A 25,245-nucleotide genomic window follows, 5' to 3' on the forward strand; every position below is an offset into this window, starting at 1 on the left:
TTGTGGAATATTTGCAGACGGTCCTGGGATTGTGGTATATTTACAGGGGGCCCTGGGATTGTGGTATTTTTACAGGGGGCCCTGGGATTGTGGTGTATTTACAAGAGGCCCTGGGATTGTGGTATAATTACAAAGGGCCCTGGGGCTGGGAATATTTACAGGGCACCCTGGGATTGTGGAATATTTACAGAGGGCCCTGGGATTGTGGAATATTTACAGAGGGCCCTGGGATTGTGGAATATTTACGAGGGCCCTGGGATTGTGGAATATTTACAGCGGGCCCGGGGATTATGGGAATATTTACAGGGGGCCCTGGGATTGTGGAATATTTACAGGGGGCCCTGGGATTGTGGAATATTTACAGGGGGCCCTGGGATTGTGGAATTTTTACAAGGGGCCCTGGGATTATGCGAATATTAACAGAGGGCCCTGGGATTGTGGAATTTTTACAGAGGGCCCTGGGATTATGGGAATATTAACAGAGGGCCCTGGGATTGTGGAATTTTTACAGCGGGTCCTGGGATTATTGGAATATTTACAGAGGGCCCTGGGATTGTGGAATATTTACACTGGGCCCTGGGATTGTGGAATATTTATTGGGGACCCTGGGGTTGTAGAATATTTACAAAGGGCCCTGGGGCTGGGAATATTTACAGGGCACCCTGGGATTGTGGATTATTTACACGGGGCCCTGGGATTCTGGAATATTTACAGGGCGCCCTGGGATTGTGGAATATTTACAGAGGGCCCTGGGGCTGGGAATATTTACAGGGGGGCCTGAGATTGTGGAATATTTACAGGGGGCCCTGGGATTGTGGAATATTAACAGGGGGACCTGGGATTGTAGAATATTTACAGGGGGACATGGGATTGTGGTATATTTACAGGGAGCCCTGGGATTGTGGAATAGTTACAGCGGGCCCGGGGATTATGGGAATATTTACAGGGGGTCCTGGGATTGTGGAATATTTACAGACGGTCCTGGGATTGTGGAATATTTACAGAGGGCCCTGGGGCTGGGAATATTTACAGGGGGGCCTGAGATTGTGGAATATTTGCAGACGGTCCTGGGATTGTGGTATATTTACAGGGGGCCCTGGGATTGTGGTATTTTTACAGGGGGCCCTGGGATTGTGGTGTATTTACAAGAGGCCCTGGGATTGTGGTATAATTACAAAGGGCCCTGGGGCTGGGAATATTTACAGGGCACCCTGGGATTGTGGAATATTTACAGAGGGCCCTGGGATTGTGGAATATTTACAGAGGGCCCTGGGATTGTGGAATATTTACGAGGGCCCTGGGATTGTGGAATATTTACAGCGGGCCCGGGGATTATGGGAATATTTACAGGGGGCCCTGGGATTATGGGAATACTTACAGGGGGCCCTGGGATTATGGGAATACTTTCAGGGGGCCCTGGGATTGTGGTATATTTACAGAGGGCCCTGGCATTGTGGAATTTTTACAGGTGGCCCTAGGATGATGGGAATATTAACAGAGGGCCCTGGGATTGTGTAATTTCTACACGGGACCCTGGGATTATGCGAATATTAAAAGAGGGCCCTGGGATTGTGGATTATTTATAGGAGACCCTGGGATTGTGGAATATTTATAAAGGGCCCTGGGGCTGGGAATATTTACAAGCGGCCCTTTGATTGTGGAATATTTACAGAGGGCCCTGGGATTGTGGAATTTTTACAGGCGGCCCTGGGATTATGGGAATATTAACAGAGGGCCCTGGGATTGGGAATATTTACAGGGGGCCCAGGGATTGTGGAATATTTGCAGACGGCACTGGGATTGTGGTATATTTACAGGGGGCCCTGGGTCTGGGAATATTGACAGGGGGCCCTGGGATTGTGGAATATTTACAGAGGGCCCTGGGTCTGGGAATATTTACAGGGGCCCTGGGATTGTGGAATATTTACAGGGGACCCTGAGATTGTGGTATATTTACAGGGGGCCCTGGGATTGTGGTATTTTTACAGGGGGCCCTGGGATTGTGGTGTATTTACAGGAGGCCCTGGGATTGTGGAATAATTACAGATGGTCCTGGGATTCTGGAATATTTACAGAGGGCTCTGGGGCTGGGAATATTTACTGGGGGGCCTGAGATTGTGGAATATTTGCATTCGGTCCTGGGATTATGGGTATATTTACAGAGGGCCCTGGGATTGTGGAATAATTACACTAGGCCCTGGGATTGTGGAATATTTACAGAGGGCCCTGGGATTGTGGAATATTTACAGGGGGCCCTGGGATTATGGAATATTTACAGATGGTCCTGGGATTCTGGAATATTTACAGAGGGCCCTGGGATTATGGGAATATTTACAGGGGGCCCTGGGATTGTGGAATATTTGCAGGGGGCCCTGGGATTGTGGGAATATTTACAGGGGGCCCTGGGATTGTGGAATATTTACAGAGGGCCCTGACTCTGAGAATATTTACAGGGGGCCCTAGGATTGTGGAATATTTGCAGACGGCACTGGGATTGTGGTATATTTACAGCGGGCCCTGGATCTGGGAATATTACAGGGGGACCTGGGATTGTAGAATATATACAGGGGGACATGGGATTGTGGTATATTTAAAGGGGGCCCTGGGATTGTGGTATAATTGCAGGGGGCCCTGGGATTGTGGAATATTTACAGGGGGCCCTGGGATTGTGGTATATTTACAGGGGGCCCTGGGATTGTGGTATATTTACACGGGGCTCTGGGAGTGTGGAATATTTACAGGGGGCCCTGGGATTGTGGTATATTTACAGGGAGCCCTGGGATTGTGGTATATTTAAAGTGTGCCCTGAGATTGTGGAATATTTACAGAGGGCCCTGGGATTGTGGAATATTCACGGGGGCCCTGGATTGTGGAATATTTACAGCGGGCCCTGGATTATGGGAATATTTACAGGGGGCCCTGGGATTATGGGAATACTTACAGGGGGCCCTGGGATTATGGGAATACTTTCAGGGGGCCCTGGGATTGTGGTATATTTACAGAGGGCCCTGGCATTGTGGAATTTTTACAGGTGGCCCTAGGATGATGGGAATATTAACATATGGCCCTGGGATTGTGTAATTTCTACAGGGGCCCCTGGGATTATGCGAATATTAAAAGAGGGCCCTGGGATTGTGGAATATTTATCGGGCACCTGGGATTGTGGAATATTTACAAAGGACCCTGGGACTGGGAATATTTACAGGCGGCCCTGGGATTGTGGAATATTTACAGAGGGCCCTGGGATTGTGGAATTTTTACAGGCGGCCCTGGGATTATGGGAATATTAACAGAGGGCCCTGGGATTGGGAATATTTATAGGGGGCCCAGGGATTGTGGAATATTTGCAGACGGCACTGGGATTGTGGTATATTTAGAGGGGGCCCTGTGGCTGGGAATATTTACAGGGGGCCCTGGGATTGTGGAATATTTACAGAGGGCCCTGGGGCTGGGAATATTTACAGGGGGCCCTGGGATTATGGGAATATTAACAGAGGGCCCTGGGATTGGGAATATTTACAGGGGGCCCTGGGATTGTGGTATATTTACAGGGGGCCCTGGGATTGTGGAATATTTACAGCGGGCCCTGGGATTATGGTATATTTACAGGGGGCACTGGGATTGTGGTATATTTACAGAGGGCCCAGGGATAGTGGAATATTTAGAGGGCCCTGGGATTGTGGAATATTTACAGAGGGCCCTGGTATTGTGGAATATTTACAGGGGGCCCTGGGATTGTAGGAATATTTACAGGGGGCCCTGGGATTGTAGGAATATTTACAGGGGGGCCTGGGATTGTGGAATATTTACAGAGGGCACTGGGATTGTGGAATATTTACAGAGGGCCCTGGGATTGTGGAATAATTACACTGGGCCCTGGGATTGTGGAATATTTACAGGGGGCCCTGGGATTGTGGAATATTTACAGGGGGCCCTGGGATTGTAGCAATATTTACAGGGGGGCCTGGGATTGTGGAATATTTACAGAGGGCACTGGGATTGTGGAATATTTACAGGGGGCCCTGGGATTGTGGAATGTTTACAGGGGGCCCTGGGATTGTAGGAATATTTACAGGGGGGCCTGGGATTGTGGAATATTTACAGAGGGCCCTGGTATTGTGGAATATTTACAGGGGGCCCTGGGATTGTAGGAATATTTACAGGGGGGCCTGGGATTGTGGAATATTTACAGGGGGCCCTGGGATTCTGGAATATTTATGCTGGGCCCTGGGATTGTAGAATCTTTACAGGGGGCCCTGGGATTCTGGAAGATTTACAGGTGGTCCTGGGATTCTGGAATATTGACAGGGGGCCCTGGGATTCTGGAATATTTACAGGGGTCGCTGGGATTGTGGAATATTTACAGGGGGCCCTGGGATTGTAGGAATATTTACAGGGGGGCCTGGGATTGTGGAATATTTACAGAGGGCACTGGGATTGTGGAATATTTACAGGGGGCCCTGGGATTGTGGAATATTTACAGGGGGCCCTGGGATTGTCGGAATATTTACAGGGGGGCCTGGGATTGTGGAATATTTACAGAGGGCCCTGGTATTGTGGAATATTTACAGGGGGCCCTGGGATTGTAGGAATATTTACAGGGGGGCCTGGGATTGTGGAATATTTACAGGGGGCCCTGGGATTCTGGAATATTTATGCTGGGCCCTGGGATTGTAGAATCTTTACAGGGGGCCCTGGGATTGTGGAATATTTACAGGGGGCCCTGGGATTCTGGAATATTTACAGGGGTCGCTGGGATTGCGGAATATTTATAGGGGGCCCTGGGATTGTGGAATATTTCAAGGGGCCCTGGGATTGTGGAATGTTTACAGGGGCCCTGGGATTGTGCAATATTTACAACGTGCCCCGGGATTGTGGAATATTTACAGGGGGCCCTGGTATTGTGGAATATTTACAGGGGGCCCTGGGATTGTAGGAATATTTACAGGGGGGCCTGGGATTGTGGAATATTTACAGGGGGCCCTGGGATTCTGGAATATTTATGCTGGGCCCTGGGATTGTGGAATATTTACAGAGGGCCGTGGGATTGTGGGAATATTTACAGGGGGCACTGGGAATGTGGAATATTTACAGGGGAGCCTGGGATTTGTGGAATATTTATAGGGGGCCCTGGGATTGTGGAATATTTACAGAGGGCACTGGGATTGTGGAATATTTACAGGGGGCCCTGGGATTGTAGGAATATTTACAGGGGGGCCTGGGATTGTGGAATATTTACAGGGGGCCCTGGGATTCTGGAATATTTATGCTGGGCCCTGGGATTGTAGAATCTTTACAGGGGGCCCTGGGATTCTGGAAGATTTACAGGTGGTCCTGGGATTCTGGAATATTGACAGGGGGCCCTGGGATTCTGGAATATTTACAGGGGTCGCTGGGATTGCGGAATATTTATAGGGGGCCCTGGGATTGTGGAACATTTCAAGGGGCCCTGGGATTGTGGAATGTTTACAGGGGCCCTGGGATTGTGCAATATTTACAACGTGCCCCGGGATTGTGGAATATTTACAGGGGGGCCTGGGATTGTGGAATCTTTACAGGGGGCCCTGGGATTGTGGAATATTTACAGAGTGCCGTGGGATTGTGGGAATATTTACAGGGGGCACTGGGAATGTGGAATATTTACAGGGGACCCTGGGATTTGTGGAATATTTATAGGGGGCCCTGGGATTGTGGAATATTTACAGAGGGCACTGGGATTGTGGAATATTTACAGGGGGCCCTGGGATTGTAGGAATATTTACAGGGGGGCCTGGGTTGTGGAATTTTTACAGGGGGCCCCGGGATTGTGGAATATTTACAAGGGGCCCTGGGATTGTGGAATATTTACAGGGGGCCCTGGGATTGTGGAATATTTACAAGGATCCCTGGGATTGTGGAATATTTACAGGGGGCCCTGGGATTGTGGAATATTTACAGAGGGCACTGGGATTGTGGAATATTTACAGGGGGCCCAGGGATTGTGGAATATTTACAGGGGGCCCTGGGATTGTGGAATATTTACAGGGGGCCCTGGGATTGTGGAATATTTACAGGGGGCCCTGGGATTGTGGAATATTTTCAGGGGACCCCAGGATTGTGGAATATTTACAGCGGGCCCCGGGATTGTGGAATATTTACAAGGGGCCCTGGGATTGTGGAATATTTACAGGGGGCCCTGGGATTGTGGGAATATTTACAGAGGGCCCTGGGATTATGGAATATTTACAGAGGGCCCTGGGATTGTGGGAATATTTGCAGAGGGCCCTGGGATTGTGGGAATATTTACAGGGGGCACTGGGATTGTGGAATATTTCAAGGGGCCCTGGGATTGTGGAATATTTACAGGGGGCCCTGGGATTCTGGAATATTTACAGGGCACCCTGGGATTGTGGATTATTTACACGGGGCCCTGGGATTGTGGAATATTTACAGAGGGCCCTGACTCTGAGAATATTTACAGGGGGCCCTAGGATTGTGGAATATTTGCAGACGGCACTGGGATTGTGGTATATTCACAGAGGGCCCTGGATCTGGGAATATTACAGGGGGACCTGGGATTGTAGAATATTTACAGGGGGACATGGGATTGTGGTATATTTACAGGGAGCCCTGGGATTGTGGTATATTTAAAGTGTGCCCTGAGATTGTGGAATATTTACAGAGGGCCCTGGGATTGTGGAATATTTACAGATGACCCTGGGATTGTGTAATTTCTACAGGGGGCCCTGGGATTATGCGAATATTAAAAGAGGGCCTTGGGATTGTGGAATATTTATCGGGGACCCTGGGATTGTGGAATATTTACAAAGGGCCCTGGGACTGGGAATATTTACAGGCGGCCCTGGGATTGTGGAATATTTACAGAGGGCCCTGGGATTGTGGAATTTTTACAGGCGGCCCTCGGATTATGGGAATATTAATAGAGGGCCCTGGGATTGGGAATATTTACAGGGGGCCCAGGGATTGTGGAATATTTGCAGACGGCACTGGGATTGTGGTATATTTAGAGGGGGCCCTGTGGCTGGGAATATTTACAGGGGGCCCTGGGATTGTGGAATATTTACAGAGGGCCCTGGGGCTGGGAATATTTACAGGGGGCCCTGGGATTATGGGAATATTAACAGAGGGCCCTGGGATTGGGAATATTTACACGGGGCCCAGGGATTGTGGAATATTTGCAGACGGCACTGGGATTGTGGTATATTTACAGGGGGCCCTGGGATTGTGGTATATTTACAGGGGGCACTGGGATTGTGGTATATTTACAGAGGGCCCAGGGATAGTGGAATATTTAGAGGGCCCTGGGATTGTGGAATATTTACAGAGGGTCCTGGTAATGTGGAATATTTACAGGGGGCCCTGGGATTCTGGAATATTTACAAGGCGCCCTGGGATTGTGGAATATTTACAGAGGGCACTGGGATTGTGGAATATTTACAGGGGGCCCTGGGATTGTAGGAATATTTACAGGGGGGCCTGGGTTGTGGAATATTTACAGGGGGCCCTGGGATTGTGGAATATTTACAGGGGTCGTTGGGATTGTGGAATGTTTACAGGGGGCTCTGGGATTGTGCAATATTTACAACGTGCCCTGGGATTGTGGAATATTTACAGAGGGCCGTGGGATTGTGGGAATATTTACAGGGGGCACTGGGAATGTGGAATATTTACAGGGGACCCTGGGATTTGTGGAATATTTATAGGGGGTCCTGGGATTCTGGAATATTTACAAGGCGCCCTGGGATTGTAGGAATATTTACAGGGGGGCCTGGGATTGTGGAATTTTTACAGGGGGCCCCGGGATTGTGGAATATTTACAAGGGGCCCTGGGATTGTGGAATATTTACAGGGGGCCCTGGGATTGTGGAATATTTACAAGGATCCCTGGGATTGTGGAATATTTACAGAGGGCCCTGGGAATGTGGAATATTTACAGGGGGCCCTGGGATTGTGGAATATTTACAGGGGGCCCTGGGATTGTGGAATATTTACAGGGGGCCCTGGGATTGTGGAATATTTACAGAGGGCCCTGGGATTGTGGGAATATTTACAGGGGGCCCTGGGATTGTGGAATATTTTCAGGGGACCCCAGGATTGTGGAATATTTACAGGGGGCCCCGGGATTGTGGAATATTTACAAGGGGCCCTGGGATTGTGGAATATTTACAGGGGGCCCTGGGATTGTGGAATATTTACACGGAGCCCTGGGATTCTGGAATATTTACAGGGCGCCCTGGGATTGTGGAATATTTACAGAGGGCCCTGGGGCTGGGAATATTTACAGGGGGGCCTGAGATTGTGGAATACTTGCAGACGGTCCTGGGATTATGGGTATATTAACAGAGGGCCCTGGGATTGTGGAATAATTACACTAGGCCCTGGGATTCTGGAATATTTACAGGGGGCCCTGGGATTGTAGAATATTTACAGAGGGCCCTGACTCTGAGAATATTTACAGGGGGCCCTAGGATTGTGGAATATTTGCAGACGGCACTGGGATTGTGGTATATTTACAGAGGGCCCTGGATCTGGGAATATTACAGGGGGACCTGGGATTGTAGAATATTTACAGGGGGCCCTGGGATGGCGAATATTTACAGATGGTCCTGGGATTCTGGAATATTTACAGGGGGCCCTGGGATTGTGGAATATTTACAGAGGGCCCTGGGAGTGTGGAATAATTACACTAGGCCCTGGGATTGTGGAATATTTACAGGGGGCCCTGGGACTGGGAATATTTACAGGCGGCCCTGGGATTGTGGAATATTTACAGAGGGCCCTAGGATTGTGGAATTTTTACAGGCGGCCCTCGGATTATGGGAATATTAACAGAGGGCCCTGGGATTGGGAATATTTACAGGGGGCCCAGGGATTGTGGAATATTTGCAGACGGCACTGGGATTGTGGTATATTTAGAGGGGGCCCTGTGGCTGGGAATATTTACAGGGGGCCCTGGGATTGTGGAATATTTACAGAGGGCCCTGGGGCTGGGAATATTTACAGGGGGCCCTGGGATTATGGGAATATTAACAGAGGGCCCTGGGATTGTGAATATTTACACGGGGCCCAGGGATTGTGGAATATTTGCAGACGGCACTGGGATTGTGGAATATTTACAGCGGGCCCTGGGATTATGGTATATTTACAGGGGGCCCTGGGATTGTGGTATATTTACAGGGGGCCCTGGGATTGTGGAATATTTACAGCGGGCCCTGGGATTATGGTATATTTACAGGGGGCCCTGGGATTGTGGAATATTTACAGAGGGCCCTGGGATTGTGGAATATTTACAGAGGGCCCTGGTAATGTGGAATATTTACAGGGGGCCCTGGGATTCTGGAATATTTACAAGGCGCCCTGGGATTGTGGAATATTTACAGAGGGCACTGGGATTGTGGAATATTTACAGGGGGCCCTGGGATTGTAGGAATATTTACAGGGGGCCCTGGGATTGTGGAATATTTACAGGGGGGCCTGGGATTGTGGAATATTTACAGGGGGCCCTGGGATTGTGGAATATTTACAGGGGGCCCTGGGATTGTGGAATATTTACAGGGGGCCCTGGGATTGTGGAATATTTACAGGGGTCGTTGGGATTGCGGAATATTTATAGGGGGCCCTGGGATTGTGGAATATTTCAAGGGGCCCTGGGATTGTGAAATGTTTACAGGGGGCCCTGGGATTGTGGAATATTTACAGAGGGCCGTGGGATTGTGGGAATATTTACAGGGGGCACTGGGAATGTGGAATATTTACAGGGGACCCTGGGATTTGTGGAATATTTATAGGGGGCCCTGGGATTCTGGAATATTTACAAGGCGCCCTGGGATTGTAGGAATATTTACAGGGGGGCCTGGGTTGTGGAATTTTTTACAGGGGGCCCCGGGATTGTGGAATATTTACAAGGATCCCTGGGATTGTGGAATATTTACAGGGGGCCCTGGGATTGTGGAATATTTACAGGGGGCCCTGGGATTGTGGAATATTTACAGGGGGCCCTGGGATTGTGGAATATTTACAAGGATCCCTGGGATTGTGGAATATTTACAGAGGGCCCTGGGAATGTGGAATATTTACAGGGGGCAATGGGATTGTGGAATATTTACACATGGCCCTGGGATTGTGGAATATTTACACTGGGCCCTGGGATTGTGGGAATATTTACAGGGGGCCCTGGGATTGTGGAATATTTACAGGGGTCGTTGGGATTGTGGAATGTTTACAGGGGGCTCTGGGATTGTGCAATATTTACAACGTGCCCTGGGATTGTGGAATATTTACAGAGGGCCGTGGGATTGTGGGAATATTTACAGGGGGCACTGGGAATGTGGAATATTTACAGGGGACCCTGGGATTTGTGGAATATTTATAGGGGGCCCTGGGATTCTGGAATATTTACAAGGCGCCCTGGGATTGTAGGAATATTTACAGGGGGGCCTGGGATTGTGGAATTTTTACAGGGGGCCCCGGGATTGTGGAATATTTACAAGGGGCCCTGGGATTGTGGAATATTTACAGGGGGCCCTGGGATTGTGGAATATTTACAAGGATCCCTGGGATTGTGGAATATTTACAGAGGGCCCTGGGAATGTGGAATATTTACAGGGGGCCCTGGGATTGTGGAATATTTACAGGGGGCCCTGGGATTGTGGAATATTTACAGGGGGCCCTGGGATTGTGGAATATTTACAGAGGGCCCTGGGATTGTGGGAATATTTACAGGGGGCCCTGGGATTGTGGAATATTTTCAGGGGACCCCAGGATTGTGGAATATTTACAGGGGGCCCCGGGATTGTGGAATATTTACAAGGGGCCCTGGGATTGTGGAATATTTACAAGGGGCCCTGGGATTGTGGAATATTTACAGGGGGCCCTGGGATTGTGGAATATTTACACGGAGCCCTGGGATTCTGGAATATTTACAGGGCGCCCTGGGATTGTGGAATATTTACAGAGGGCCCTGGGGCTGGGAATATTTACAGGGGGGCCTGAGATTGTGGAATACTTGCAGACGGTCCTGGGATTATGGGTATATTAACAGAGGGCCCTGGGATTGTGGAATAATTACACTAGGCCCTGGGATTCTGGAATATTTACAGGGGGCCCTGGGATTGTAGAATATTTACAGAGGGCCCTGACTCTGAGAATATTTACAGGGGGCCCTAGGATTGTGGAATATTTGCAGACGGCACTGGGATTGTGGTATATTTACAGAGGGCCCTGGATCTGGGAATATTACAGGGGGACCTGGGATTGTAGAATATTTACAGGGGGCCCTGGGATGGCGAATATTTACAGATGGTCCTGGGATTCTGGAATATTTACAGGGGGCCCTGGGATTGTGGAATATTTACAGAGGGCCCTGGGAGTGTGGAATAATTACACTAGGCCCTGGGATTGTGGAATATTTACAGGGGGCCCTGGGACTGGGAATATTTACAGGCGGCCCTGGGATTGTGGAATATTTACAGAGGGCCCTGGGATTGTGGAATTTTTACAGGGGGCCCTCGGATTATGGGAATATTAACAGAGGGCCCTGGGATTGGGAATATTTACAGGGGGCCCAGGGATTGTGGAATATTTGCAGACGGCACTGGGATTGTGGTATATTTAGAGGGGGCCCTGTGGCTGGGAATATTTACAGGGGGCCCAGGGATTGTGGAATATTTGCAGACGGCACTGGGATTGTGGAATATTTACAGCGGGCCCTGGGATTATGGTATATTTACAGGGGGCCCTGGGATTGTGGAATATTTACAGCGGGCCCTGGGATTATGGTATATTTACAGGGGGCCCTGGGATTGTGGTATATTTACAGAGGGCCCAGGGATAGTGGAATATTTAGAGGGCCCTGGGATTGTCGAATATTAACAGAGGGCCCTGGGATTGTGGAATAATTACAGAGGGCCCTGGTAATGTGGAATATTTACAGGGGGCCCTGGGATTCTGGAATATTTACAAGGCGCCCTGGGATTGTGGAATATTTACAGAGGGCACTGGGATTGTGGAATATTTACAGAGGGCCCTGGGATTGTGGAATATTTACAGAGGGCCCTGGTAATGTGGAATATTTACAGGGGGCCCTGGGATTCTGGAATATTTACAAGGCGCCCTGGGATTGTGGAATATTTACAGAGAGCACTGGGATTGTGGAATATTTACAGGGGGCCCTGGGATTGTAGGAATATTTACAGGGGGCCCTGGGATTGTGGAATATTTACAGGGGGGCCTGGGATTGTGGAATATTTACAGGGGGCCCTGGGATTGTGGAATATTTACAGGGGGCCCTGGGATTGTGGAATATTTACAGGGGGCCCTGGGATTGTGGAATATTTACAGGGGGCCCTGGGATTGCGGAATATTTATAGGGGGCCCTGGGATTGTGGGAATTTTTACAGGGGGCACTGGGAATGTGGAATATTTACAGGGGACCCTGGGATTTGTGGAATATTTATAGGGGGCCCTGGGATTCTGGAATATTTACAAGGCGCCCTGGGATTGTAGGAATATTTACAGGGGGGCCTGGGTTGTGGAATTTTTACAGGGGGCTCCGGGATTGTGGAATATTTACAAGGATCCCTGGGATTGTGGAATATTTACAGGGGGCCCTGGGATTGTGGAATATTTACAGGGGGCCCTGGGATTGTGGAATATTTACAGGGGGCCCTGGGATTGTGGAATATTTACAAGGATCCCTGGGATTGTGGAATATTTACAGAGGGCCCTGGGAATGTGGAATATTTACAGGGGGCAATGGGATTGTGGAATATTTACAGATGGCCCTGGGATTGTGGAATATTTACACTGGGCCCTGGGATTGTGGGAATATTTACAGGGGGCCCTGGGATGGCGAATATTTACAGAGGGCCGTGGGATTGTGGAATATTTACAGAGGGCCCTGGGATTGTGGGAATATTTACAGGGGGCCCTGGGATTGTGGAATATTTTCAGGGGACCCCAGGATTGTGGAATATTTACAGAGGGCCCTGGGATTGTGGAATATTTACACGGAGCCCTGGGATTCTGGAATATTTACAGGGCGCCCTGGGATTGTGGAATACTTGCAGACGGTCCTGGGATTATGGGTATATTAACAGAGGGCCCTGGGATTGAGGAATATTTACAGGGGGCCGTGGGATTGTGGAATATTTACAGGGGGCCCTGGGATTGTGGAATATTTACAGAGGGCCCTGGGATTGTGGAATATTTATAGGGGGCCCTGGGAGTGTGGAATATTTACAGAGGGCCCTGGGAGTGTGGAATAATTACACTAGGTCCTGGGATTGTGGAATATTTACAGGGGGCCGTGGGATTGTGGGAATATTTACAGGGGGCACTGGGAATGTGGAATATTTACAGGGGACCCTGGGATTTGTGGAATATTTATAGGGGGCCCTGGGATTCTGGAATATTTACAAGGCGCCCTGGGATTGTAGGAATATTTACAGGGGGGCCTGGGATTGTGGAATTTTTACAGGGGGCCCCGGGATTGTGGAATATTTACAAGGGGCCCTGGGATTGTGGAATATTTACAGGGGGCCCTGGGATTGTGGAATATTTACAGGGGGCCCTGGGATTGTGGAATATTTACAGGGGGCCCTGGGATTGTGGAATATTTACAGGGGGCCCTGGGATTGTGGAATATTTTCAGGGGACCCCAGGATTGTGGAATATTTACAGGGGGCCCCGGGATTGTGGAATATTTACAAGGGGCCCTGGGATTGTGGAATATTTACAGGGGGCCCTGGGATTGTGGGAATATTTACAGGGGGCCCTGGGATGGCGAATATTTACAGAGGGCCGTGGGATTGTGGAATATTTACAGAGGGCCCTGGGATTGTGGGAATATTTACAGGGGGCCCTGGGATTGTGGAATATTTTCAGGGGACCCCAGGATTGTGGAATATTTACAGAGGGCCCTGGGATTGTGGAATATTTACACGGAGCCCTGGGATTCTGGAATATTTACAGGGCGCCCTGGGATTGTGGAATACTTGCAGACGGTCCTGGGATTATGGGTATATTAACAGAGGGCCCTGGGATTGAGGAATATTTACAGGGGGCCGTGGGATTGTGGAATATTTACAGGGGGCCCTGGGATTGTGGAATATTTACAGAGGGCCCTGGGATTGTGGAATATTTATAGGGGGCCCTGGGAGTGTGGAATATTTACAGAGGGCCCTGGGAGTGTGGAATAATTACACTAGGTCCTGGGATTGTGGAATATTTACAGGGGGCCGTGGGATTGTGGGAATATTTACAGGGGGCACTGGGAATGTGGAATATTTACAGGGGACCCTGGGATTTGTGGAATATTTATAGGGGGCCCTGGGATTCTGGAATATTTACAAGGCGCCCTGGGATTGTAGGAATATTTACAGGGGGGCCTGGGATTGTGGAATTTTTACAGGGGGCCCCGGGATTGTGGAATATTTACAAGGGGCCCTGGGATTGTGGAATATTTACAGGGGGCCCTCGGATTGTGGAATATTTACAGGGGGCCCTGGGATTGTGGAATATTTACAGGGGGCCCTGGGATTGTGGAATATTTACAGGGGGCCCTGGGATTGTGGAATATTTTCAGGGGACCCCAGGATTGTGGAATATTTACAGGGGGCCCCGGGATTGTGGAATATTTACAAGGGGCCCTGGGATTGTGGAATATTTACAGGGGGCCCTGGGATTGTGGAATATTTACACGGAGCCCTGGGATTCTGGAATATTTACAGGGCGCCCTGGGATTGTGGAATATTTACAGAGGGCCCTGGGGCTGGGAATATTTACAGGGGGGCCTGAGATTGTGGAATACTTGCAGACGGTCCTGGGATTATGGGTATATTAACAGAGGGCCCTGGGATTGTGGAATAATTACACTAGGCCCTGGGATTCTGGAATATTTACAGGGGGCCCTGGGATTGTAGAATATTTACAGAGGGCCCTGACTCTGAGAATATTTACAGGGGGCCCTAGGATTGTGGAATATTTGCAGACGGCACTGGGATTGTGGTATATTTACAGAGGGCCCTGGATCTGGGAATATTACAGGGGGACCTGGGATTGTAGAATATTTACAGGGGGCCCTGGGATGGCGAATATTTACAGAGGGCCCTGGGAGTGTGGAATAATTACAGATGGTCCTGGGATTCTGGAATATTTACAGGGGTCCTGGGATTGTGGAATATTTACAGATGGTCCTGGGATTCTGGAATATTTACAGGGGGCCCTGGGATTGTGGAATATTTACAGAGGGCCCTGGGATTGTGGAATATTTACAGGGGGCCCTGGGACTAGGAATATTTACAGGCGGCCCTGGGATTGTGGAATATTTACAGAGGGCCCTGGGATTGTGGAATTTTTACAGGCGGCCCTCGGATTATGGGAATATTAACAGAGGGCCCTGGGATTGGGAATATTTACAGGGGGCCCAGGGATTGTGGAATATTTGCAGACGGCACTGGGATTGTGGTATATTTAGAGGGGGCCCTGTGGCTGGGAATATTTACAGGGGGCCCTGGGATTGTGGAATATTTACAGAGGGCCCTGGGGCTGGGAATATTTACAGGGGGCCCTGGGATTATGGGAATATTAACAGAGGGCCCTGGGATTGGGAATATTTACAAGGGGCCCAGGGATTGTGGAATATTTGCAGACGGCACTGGGATTGTGGTGTATTTACAGGGGGCCCTGGGATTGTGGTATATTTACAGGGGGCCCTGGGATTGTGGTATATTTACAGGGGGCCCAGGGATTGTGGAATATTTGCAGACGGCACTGGGATTGTGGTGTATTTACAGGGGGCCCTGGGATTGTGGTATATTTACAGAGGGCCCAGGGATAGTGGAATATGTAGAGGGCCCTGGGATTGTCGAATATTAACAGAGGGCCCTGGTAATGTGGAATATTTACAGGGGGCCCTGGGATTCTGGAATATTTACAAGGCGCCCTGGGATTGTGGAATATTTACAGAGGGCACTGGGATTGTGGAATATTTACAGGGGGCCCTGGGATTGTAGGAATATTTACAGGGGGCCCTGGGATTGTGGAATATTTACAGGGGGGCCTGGGATTGTGGAATATTTACAGGGGGCCCTGGGATTGTGGAATATTTACAGGGGGCCCTGGGATTGTGGAATATTTACAGGGGGCCCTGGGATTGTGGAATATTTACAGGGGTCGTTGGGATTGCGGAATATTTATAGGGGGCCCTGGGATTGTGGAATATTTCAAGGGGCCCTGGGATTGTGGAATGTTTACAGGGGGCCCTGGGATTGTGCAATATTTACAACGTGCCCTGGGATTGTGGAATATTTACAGAGGGCCGTGGGATTGTGGGAATATTTACAGGGGGCACTGGGAATGTGGAATATTTACAGGGGACCCTGGGATTTGTGGAATATTTATAGGGGGCCCTGGGATTCTGGAATATTTACAAGGCGCCCTGGGATTGTAGGAATATTTACAGGGGGGCCTGGGTTGTGGAATTTTTACAGGGGGCCCCGGGATTGTGGAATATTTACAAGGATCCCTGGGATTGTGGAATATTTACAGAGGGCCCTGGGAATGTGGAATATTTACAGGGGGCCCTGGGATTGTGGAATATTTACAGGGGGCCCTGGGATTGTGGAATATTTACAAGGATCCCTGGGATTGTGGAATATTTACAGAGGGCCCTGGGAATGTGGAATATTTACAGGGGACCCTGGGATTGTGGAATATTTACAGAGGGCCCTGGGATTGTGGAATATTTACATTGGGCCCTGGGATTGTGGGAATATTTACAGGGGGCCCTGGGATTGTGGAATATTTACAGGGGGCCCTGGGATGGCGAATATTTACAGAGGGCCCTGGGATTGTGGGAATCTTTACAGGGGGCCCTGGGATTGTGGAATATTTTCAGGGGACCCCAGGATTGTGGAATATTTACAGAGGGCCCTGGGATTGTGGAATATTTACACGGAGCCCTGGGATTCTGGAATATTTACAGGGCGCCCTGGGATTGTGGAATACTTGCAGACGGTCCTGGGAGTGTGGAATATTTACAGAGGGCCCTGGGATTGTGGAATATTTACAGGGGGCCGTGGGATTGTGGAATATTTACAGGGGGCCCTGGGAGTGTGGAATATTTACAGAGGGCCCTGGGAGTGTGGAATAATTACACTAGGCCCTGGGAGTGTGGAATATTTACAGGGGGCCCTGGGATTGTGGAATATTTACAGGGGGCCCTGGGATTGTGGAATATTTACAGAGGGCCCTGGGAGTGTGGAATAATTACAGATGGTCCTGGGATTCTGGAATATTTACAGGGGGCCCTGGGATTGTGGAATATTTACAGAGGGCCCTGGGAGTGTGGAATAATTACACTAGGCCCTGGGATTGTGGAATATTTATAGGGGGCCCTGGGATTGTGGAATATTTACAGGGGGCCCTGGGATTGTGGAATATTTATAGGGGGCCCTGGGATTGTGGAATATTTACAGAGGGCCCTGGGATTGTGGAATATTTACAGGGGGCCCTGGGATTGCGGAATATTTCAAGGGGCCCTGGGATTGTGGAATATTTACAGAGGGCCCTGGGGCTGGGATATTTACAGAGGGCCCTGGGATTGTGGGAATATTTACAGGGGGCCCTGGGATTGTGGAATATTTATAGGGGGCCCTGGGATTGTGGAATATTTACAGAGGGCCCTGGGATTGTGGAATATTTACAGGGGGCCCTGGGATTGCGGAATATTTACAGAGGGCCCTGGGATTGTGGAATATTTACAGAGGGCCCTGGGATTGTGGAATATTTACAGAGGGCCCTGGGATTGCGGAATATTTACAGGGGGCCCTGGGATTGTGGAATATTTACAGAGGGCCCTGGGATTGTGGAATATTTACAGGGGGCCCTGGGATTGCGGAATATTTCAAGGGGCCCTGGGATTGTGGAATATTTACAGAGGGCCCTGGGGCTGGGATATTTACAGAGGGCCCTGGGATTGTGGGAATATTTACAGGGGGCCCTGGGATTGTGGAATATTTATAGGGGGCCCTGGGATTGTGGAATATTTACAGAGGGCCCTGGGATTGTGGAATATTTACAGGGGGCCCTGGGATTGCGGAATATTTACAGAGGGCCCTGGGATTGTGGAATATTTACAGAGGGCCCTGGGATTGTGGAATATTTACAGAGGGCCCTGGGATTGTGGAATATTTACAGAGGGCCCTGGGATTGCGGAATATTTACAGGGGGCCCTGGGATTGCGGAATATTTACAGAGGGCCCTGGGATTGTGGAATATTTACAGAGGGCCCTGGGATTGCGGAATATTTACAGGGGGCCCTGGGATTGTGGAATATTTACAGAGGGCCCTGGGATTGTGGAATATTTATAGGGGGCCCTGGGATTGTGGAATATTTACAGAGGGCCCTGGGATTGTGGAATATTTACAGAGGGCCCTGGGATTGTGGAATATTTACAGGGGGCCCTGGGATTGCGGAATATTTCAAGGGGCCCTGGGATTGTGGAATCTATACAGGGGGCCCTGGGATTGTGGAATATTTACAGAGGGCCCTGGGGCTGGGATATTTACAGAGGGCCCTGGGATTGTGGGAATATTTACAGGGGGCCCTGGGATTGTGGGAATATTTACAGGAGGCCCTGGGATTGTGGAATATTTACAGAGGGCCCTGGGATTGTGGGAATATTTACAGGGGGCCCTGGGATTGTGGAATATTTACAGGGGGCCCTGGGATTGTGGAATATTTACAAGGATCCCTGGGATTGTGGAATATTTACAGGGGACCCTGGGAATGTGGAATATTTACAGGGGGCCCTGGGATTGTGGAATATTTACAGGGGGCTCTGGAATATTTACAGAGGGCCCTGGGATTGTGGGAATATTTACAGGGGGCCTTGGGATTGTGGAATATTTTCAGGGGACCCCAGGATTGTGGAATATTTACAGGGGGCCCTGGGATTGTGGAATATTTACAGAGGGCCCTGGGATTGTGGGAATATTTACAGGGGGCCTTGGGATTGTGGAATATTTACAGGGGGCCCTGGGATTGTGGAATATTTACAGAGGGCCCTGGGATTGTGGGAATATTTACAGGGGGCCTTGGGATTGTGGAATATTTACAGGGGGCCCTGGGATTGTGGAATATTTACAGAGGGCCCTGGGATTGTGGGAATATTTACAGGGGGCCCTGGGATTGTGGAATATTTACAGAGGGCCCTGGGATTGTGGGAATATTTACAGGGGGCACTGGGATTGTGGAATATTTACAGGGGGCCCTGGGATTATGGAATATTTACAGATGGTCCTGGGATTCTGGAATATTTACAACGTGCCCTGGGATTGTGGAATATTTACAGAGGGCCCTGGGGCTGGGATATTTACAGAGGGCCCTGGGATTGTGGAATATTTACAGAGGGCCCTGGGGCTGGGATATTTACAGAGGGCCCTGGGATTGTGAGAATATTTACAGAGGGCCCTGGGATTGTGGGAATATTTACAGGAGGCCCTGGGATTGTGGAATATTTACAGAGGGCCCTGGGATTGTGGGAATATTTACAGGGGGCCCTGGGATTGTGGGAATATTTACAGGAGGCCCTGGGATTGTGGAATATTTACAGAGGGCCCTGGGATTGTGGGAATATTTACAGGGGGCCCTGGGATTGTGGAATATTTACAGGGGGCCCTGGGATTGTGGAATATTTACAAGGATCCCTGGGATTGTGGAATATTTACAGGGGACCCTGGGAATGTGGAATATTTACAGGGGGCTCTGGGATGGCGAATATTTACAGAGGGCCCTGGGATTGTGGAATATTTACAGGGGGCCCTGGGATTGTGGAATATTTACAGAGGGCCCTGGGATTGTGGGAATATTTACAGAGGGCCCTGGGGCTGGGATATTTACAGAGGGCCCTGGGATTGTGAGAATATTTACAGAGGGCCCTGGGATTGTGGGAATATTTACAGGAGGCCCTGGGATTGTGGAATATTTACAGAGGGCCCTGGGATTGTGGGAATATTTACAGGGGGCCCTGGGATTGTGGGAATATTTACAGGAGGCCCTGGGATTGTGGAATATTTACAGAGGGCCCTGGGATTGTGGGAATATTTACAGGGGGCCCTGGGATTGTGGAATATTTACAGGGGGCCCTGGGATTGTGGAATATTTACAAGGATCCCTGGGATTGTGGAATATTTACAGGGGACCCTGGGAATGTGGAATATTTACAGGGGGCCCTGGGATTGTGGAATATTTACACTGGGCCCTGGGATTGTGGGAATATTTACAGGGGGCTCTGGGATGGCGAATATTTACAGAGGGCCCTGGGATTGTGGAATATTTACAGGGGGCCCTGGGATTGTGGAATATTTACAGAGGGCCCTGGGATTGTGGGAATATTTACAGGGGGCACTGGGATTGTGGAATATTTCAAGGGGCCCTGGGATTGTGGAATATTTACAGGGGGCCCTGGGATTATGGAATATTTACAGATGGTCCTGGGATTCTGGAATATTTACAACGTGCCCTGGGATTGTGGGAATATTTACAGAGGGCCCTGGGGCTGGGATATTTACAGAGGGCCCTGGGATTGTGAGAATATTTACAGAGGGCCCTGGGATTGTGGGAATATTTACAGGAGGCCCTGGGATTGTGGAATATTTACAGAGGGCCCTGGGATTGTGGGAATATTTACAGGGGGCCTTGGGATTGTGGAATATTTACAAGGATCCCTGGGATTGTGGAATATTTACAGGGGGCCCTGGGAATGTGGAATATTTACAGGGGGCCCTGGGATTGTGGAATATTTACACTGGGCCCTGGGATTGTGGGAATATTTACAGGGGGCCCTGAGATTGTTAAATATTTACAGGGGGCCCTGAGATTGTTAAATATTTACAGGGGGCCCTGAGATTGTTAAATATTTACAGGGGGCCCTGGGATTGTGGGAATATTTACAGGGGACCCTGGGATTGTGGAATATTTACAGAGGGCCCTGGGATTGTGGGAATATTTACAGGGGACCCTGGGATTGTGGAATATTTACAGGGGGCCCTGGGATTGTGGAATATTTACAGGGGGCCCCGGGATTGTGGAATATTTCCTGGGGGCCCTGGGATTGTGGAATATTTACAAGGGGTGCTGGGATTGTGGGATATTTACAGGGGGCCCTGGGATTGTGGAATATTTACAGAGGGCCCTGGGATTGTGGAATATTTACAGGGGGCACTGGGATTGTGGAATATTTACAGAGGGCCCTGGGATTGTGGGATATTTACAGGGGGCCCTGGGATTGTGGAATATTTACAGAGGGCCCTGGGATTGTGGGAATATTTACAGGGGGCACTGGGATTGTCGAATATTTCAAGGGGCCCTGGGATTGTGGAATATTTACAGGGGGCCCTGGGATTGCGGAATATTTGCAACGTGCCCTGTGATTGTGGAATATTTACAGAGGGTCCTGGGGCTGAGATATTTACAGAGGGCCCTGGGATTGTGGGAATATTTACACTGGCCCCAACCCCCCTTCCTGGGTCACGATGATGTCATGCTCCCACGTGCCTTTGCTGTTCCTCCTCCAGTCGGATCAGGGTGTTTTCCAGTTCGTTGCTCTGTTCCTCTTCAGACTGCCGCAAGCGAGATTCTGTGACGTCCAGGCGACTCTGTGAAGAGTGCATCGTAGACTTTGGTTTATATCAGTCTGCAGGAGCCGCGGGGGAATTAGCTGCGCAGTTTGTCGTGTCATCGCGTAATGAATGTTTTCAGGAAGATTTCCTCTGCGTCCCGCGCTCCGAAATTCCGCAGAAACACCGACCAGAGAAAATCTCCATGAATGCATTTCCAAGTGTACCAGCAGAGCAATTCATCTCCGCACAGTCTGATTTAGGCCGCAGTCGGGGTGGGAGTCAGCCACAAGGCATCTTGGGATATCACAGACAGAAGTCCTGATTCCACCAGTAATCCTCTCATCCCTTTGGATATCTGCGATGGAGCCTGGTGTCGGAATTTAATCCCCATTAAAGGGACTGAGTGGGTTTGCAAGTCCTAAAATTTAATTTTCACAGTAATTAAATCATTGCATTCTTGGGGTTCTAGGCTGGTATTTACCCTCTAAAGATGAAAAAAAACCCACCAGAATGCCTAATTTTTACAATAAAAGGCTTTAAAATATTTGATCTACAAATAAAAAGCTCTCAGATATTAAAGAAGAAACAATGAAAATCATTGCTCCTGTCTCGAATTGTGGCAGACAGACCCCTCGCCCAGAGCTGGGGAAACCATTTCCACACAGCGGATTGACTCAGGTAGGCCCCATCACCATGATAACCGTCAATCTACTCTAAACAGGCAGCTGCTTTGCGATAAGCACAAACTCTGGATACCCTGCACGTTATATGGCAGGGGGAGGAAGAATTAAATGATAGGGTGAGCTGGAGCGGCCCCTCCCTCGCTGCGCTGATGCTCCCACCTACCGACAATCGGTGCTGTTCCAGCTCTGTGGCTTTCTCAATCAATTGCTGCTCCACATCGCCACATTTCTTCTTGTACTGGAGGACCTGCCGAAGCAGACAGCGTCAATCCCACAATGCACAGGCACAACCCCACAAAGCACCAAGTCCCATAGGCCTGTGTCGCAGTTCATTATGCACTGGCCCATTCCCACAATGCACAGCGTTAATCCCATTATGTACCTTGGACTGAAGCTTCTGGACGAGTTGGGCCTGTCGCTGCTGACCCTCCTGATAGGCCTGAAGCTTGCGTTTATACGAAGCCTGTTCCTCCTCCAGCCGCCGACGTAGCTCGATGTTCTGCTGCGCCAGGCTCTTGTTTTCCAGACATTCTCGCTCCCTCTCCCCTGTCTCCAGCCTCAGGGCCTGCTCTAGCTGTGAAAAGAGAGAGAGAGAGCGCTAGAGGCATCAGTCAAGGCTAGAACAAGAACTGTTCCATTATCTTCGTACAGTCAGATCTGGTCACAAGGTTGTTACTGGTCTGTTCCATCCCATGGACAAGTGTGACAACATACTCAGAACGAGGGGTCTGTATCCCAGTTATCCCCGCCCCCTTCCTTAAGGTGCTGACTTGGAAGGGATACAGTTCCACCGGTCCCACGCGCCTGCCAGTGTCTTGCCCAAGTCACCAATTTTCCTGTATGGGCCTGGACAGTGAGTGCTGGCATGCTACTCAACATAGAAACATAGAAAATAGGTGCAGGTGTAGGCCATTCGGCCCTTCTAGCCTGCACCGCCATTCAATGAGTTCATGGCTGAACATGCAATTTCAGTACCCCCTTCCTGCTTTCTCGCCATACCCCTTGATCCCCCTAGTGGTAAGGACTTCATCTAACTCCCTTTTGAATATATTTAGTGAATTGGCCTCAACTACTTTCTGTGGTAGAGAATTCCACAGGTTCACCACTCTCTGGGTGAAGAAGTTTCTCCTCATCTTGGTCCTAAATGGCTTACCCCTTATCCTTAGACTGTGACCCCTGGTTCTGGACTTCCCCAACATTGGGAACATTCTCCCTGCATCCAACCTGTCTAAACCCGTCAGAATTTTAAACGTTTCTATGAGGTCCCCTCTCATTCTTCTGAACTCCAGTGAATACAAGCCCAGTTGATCCAATCTTTCTTGATAGGTCAGTCCCGCCATCCCGGGAATCAGTCTGGTGAACCTTCACTGCACTCCCTCAATAGCAAGGGGCATGACAGTTAAACCCAATCCTGACCCAATCCATGTCAGGATGATGTGCTCACTTCCAACCAGGAAGCAAAGAGTAGGAATAAATGAGTACTTTTCAGAATGGCAGGCAGTGACTAGTGGGGTACCGCAAGGTTCTGTGCTGGGGCCCCAGCTGTTTACATTGTACATTAATGATTTAGACGAGGGGATTAAATGTAGTATCTCCAAATTTGCGGATGACATTAAGTTGGGTGGCAGTGTGAGCTGCGAGGAGGATGCTATGAGGCTGCAGAGTGACTTGGATAGGTTAGGTGAGTGGGCAAATACGTGGCAGATGAAGTATAATGTGGATAAATGTGAGGTTATCCACTTTGGTGGTAAAAACAGAGAGACAGACTATTATCTGAATGGTGACAGATTAGGAAGGGGGAAGGTGCAGCGAGACCTGGGTGTCATGGTACATCAGTCATTGAAGGTTGGCATGCAGGTACAGCAGGCGGTTAAGAAAGCAAATGGCATGTTGGCCTTCATAGCGAGGGGATTTGAGTACAGGGGCAGGGAGGTGTTGCTACAGTTGTATAGGGCCTTGGTGAGGCCACACCTGGAGTATTGTGTACAGTTTTGGTCTCCTAACTTGAGGAAGGACGTTCTTGCTATTGAGGGAGTGCAGCGAAGTTTCACCAGACTGATTCCCGGGATGGTGGGACTGACCTATCAAGAAAGACTGGATCAACTGGGCTTGTATTCGCTGGAGTTCAGAAGAATGAGAGGGGACCTCATAGAAACGTTTAAAATTCTGACGGGTTTGGACAGGTTGGATGCAGGGAGAATGTTCCCAATGTTGGGGAAGTCCAGAACCAGGGGTCACAGTCTAAGGATAAGGGGTAAGCCATTTAGGACCGAGATGAGGAGAAACTTCTTCACCCAGAGAGTGGTGAACCTGTGGAATTCTCTACCACAGAAAGTAGTTGAGGCCAATTCACTAAATATATTCAAAAGGGAGTTAGATGAAGTCCTTACTACTCGGGGGATCAAGGGGTATGGCGTGAAAGCAGGAAGTGGGTACTGAAGTTTCATGTTCAGCCATGAACTCATTGAATGGCAGTGCAGGCTAGAAGGGCTGAATGGCCTACTCCTGCACCTATTTTCTATGTTTCTATGTTTCTAACCAGAGGTGTTCCCACTGCTGCCCTGGCTAAGATCAGCGAACTCTACACAGGCTGGGCATCAGGTCTGGGCTCTCCCTCGTCTCAGTGGCTCAGTACAGCACTGAGCTGTCCCTTTACCAACTGAGCCGCCGGGAGAGTGAAGAGAGGGAGCTGAAATCACAAAGCGGTAATAAATAAATACAACAACTTGCATTTATATAGCACCTTTAACATAGTAGAATGTCCCGTGGCACTTCACAGGAGTGTTATTTGGCAAAATCTGACAAAATAATAAACAACTGGGTGCATAACGCACAAAGAACATTCTGGAGCCAAGCAACTTGTGGTCAAGGTGACCAATCTCCATTTTAGAGCTGGCAGTGTCCATTCGGGAGTGGGAGTGGGGAGAGGCGGCAATGT

General features: G+C 49.5%; 1 protein-coding gene across 1 annotated transcript in view; it reads right to left on the minus strand.

Moving 5' to 3' along the window:
• Positions 1-25,245, minus strand: part of LOC139229064 (rootletin-like) — a 165,186-nt gene that overhangs the window by 123,491 nt on the left and 16,450 nt on the right. Inside the window, exons 4-6 of the mRNA XM_070860722.1 lie at positions 22,690-22,881; positions 22,471-22,554; positions 21,560-21,660 (exon numbers count right to left, since the gene is read on the minus strand). Coding sequence (XP_070716823.1) covers positions 21,560-21,660; positions 22,471-22,554; positions 22,690-22,881 — 377 coding nt within the window. The remainder of the gene's footprint in view (positions 1-21,559; positions 21,661-22,470; positions 22,555-22,689; positions 22,882-25,245) is intronic.

The sequence above is a fragment of the Pristiophorus japonicus genome, chromosome 18 (assembly GCF_044704955.1).
Source record: "Pristiophorus japonicus isolate sPriJap1 chromosome 18, sPriJap1.hap1, whole genome shotgun sequence".
NCBI lineage: Eukaryota > Metazoa > Chordata > Chondrichthyes > Pristiophoridae > Pristiophorus > Pristiophorus japonicus.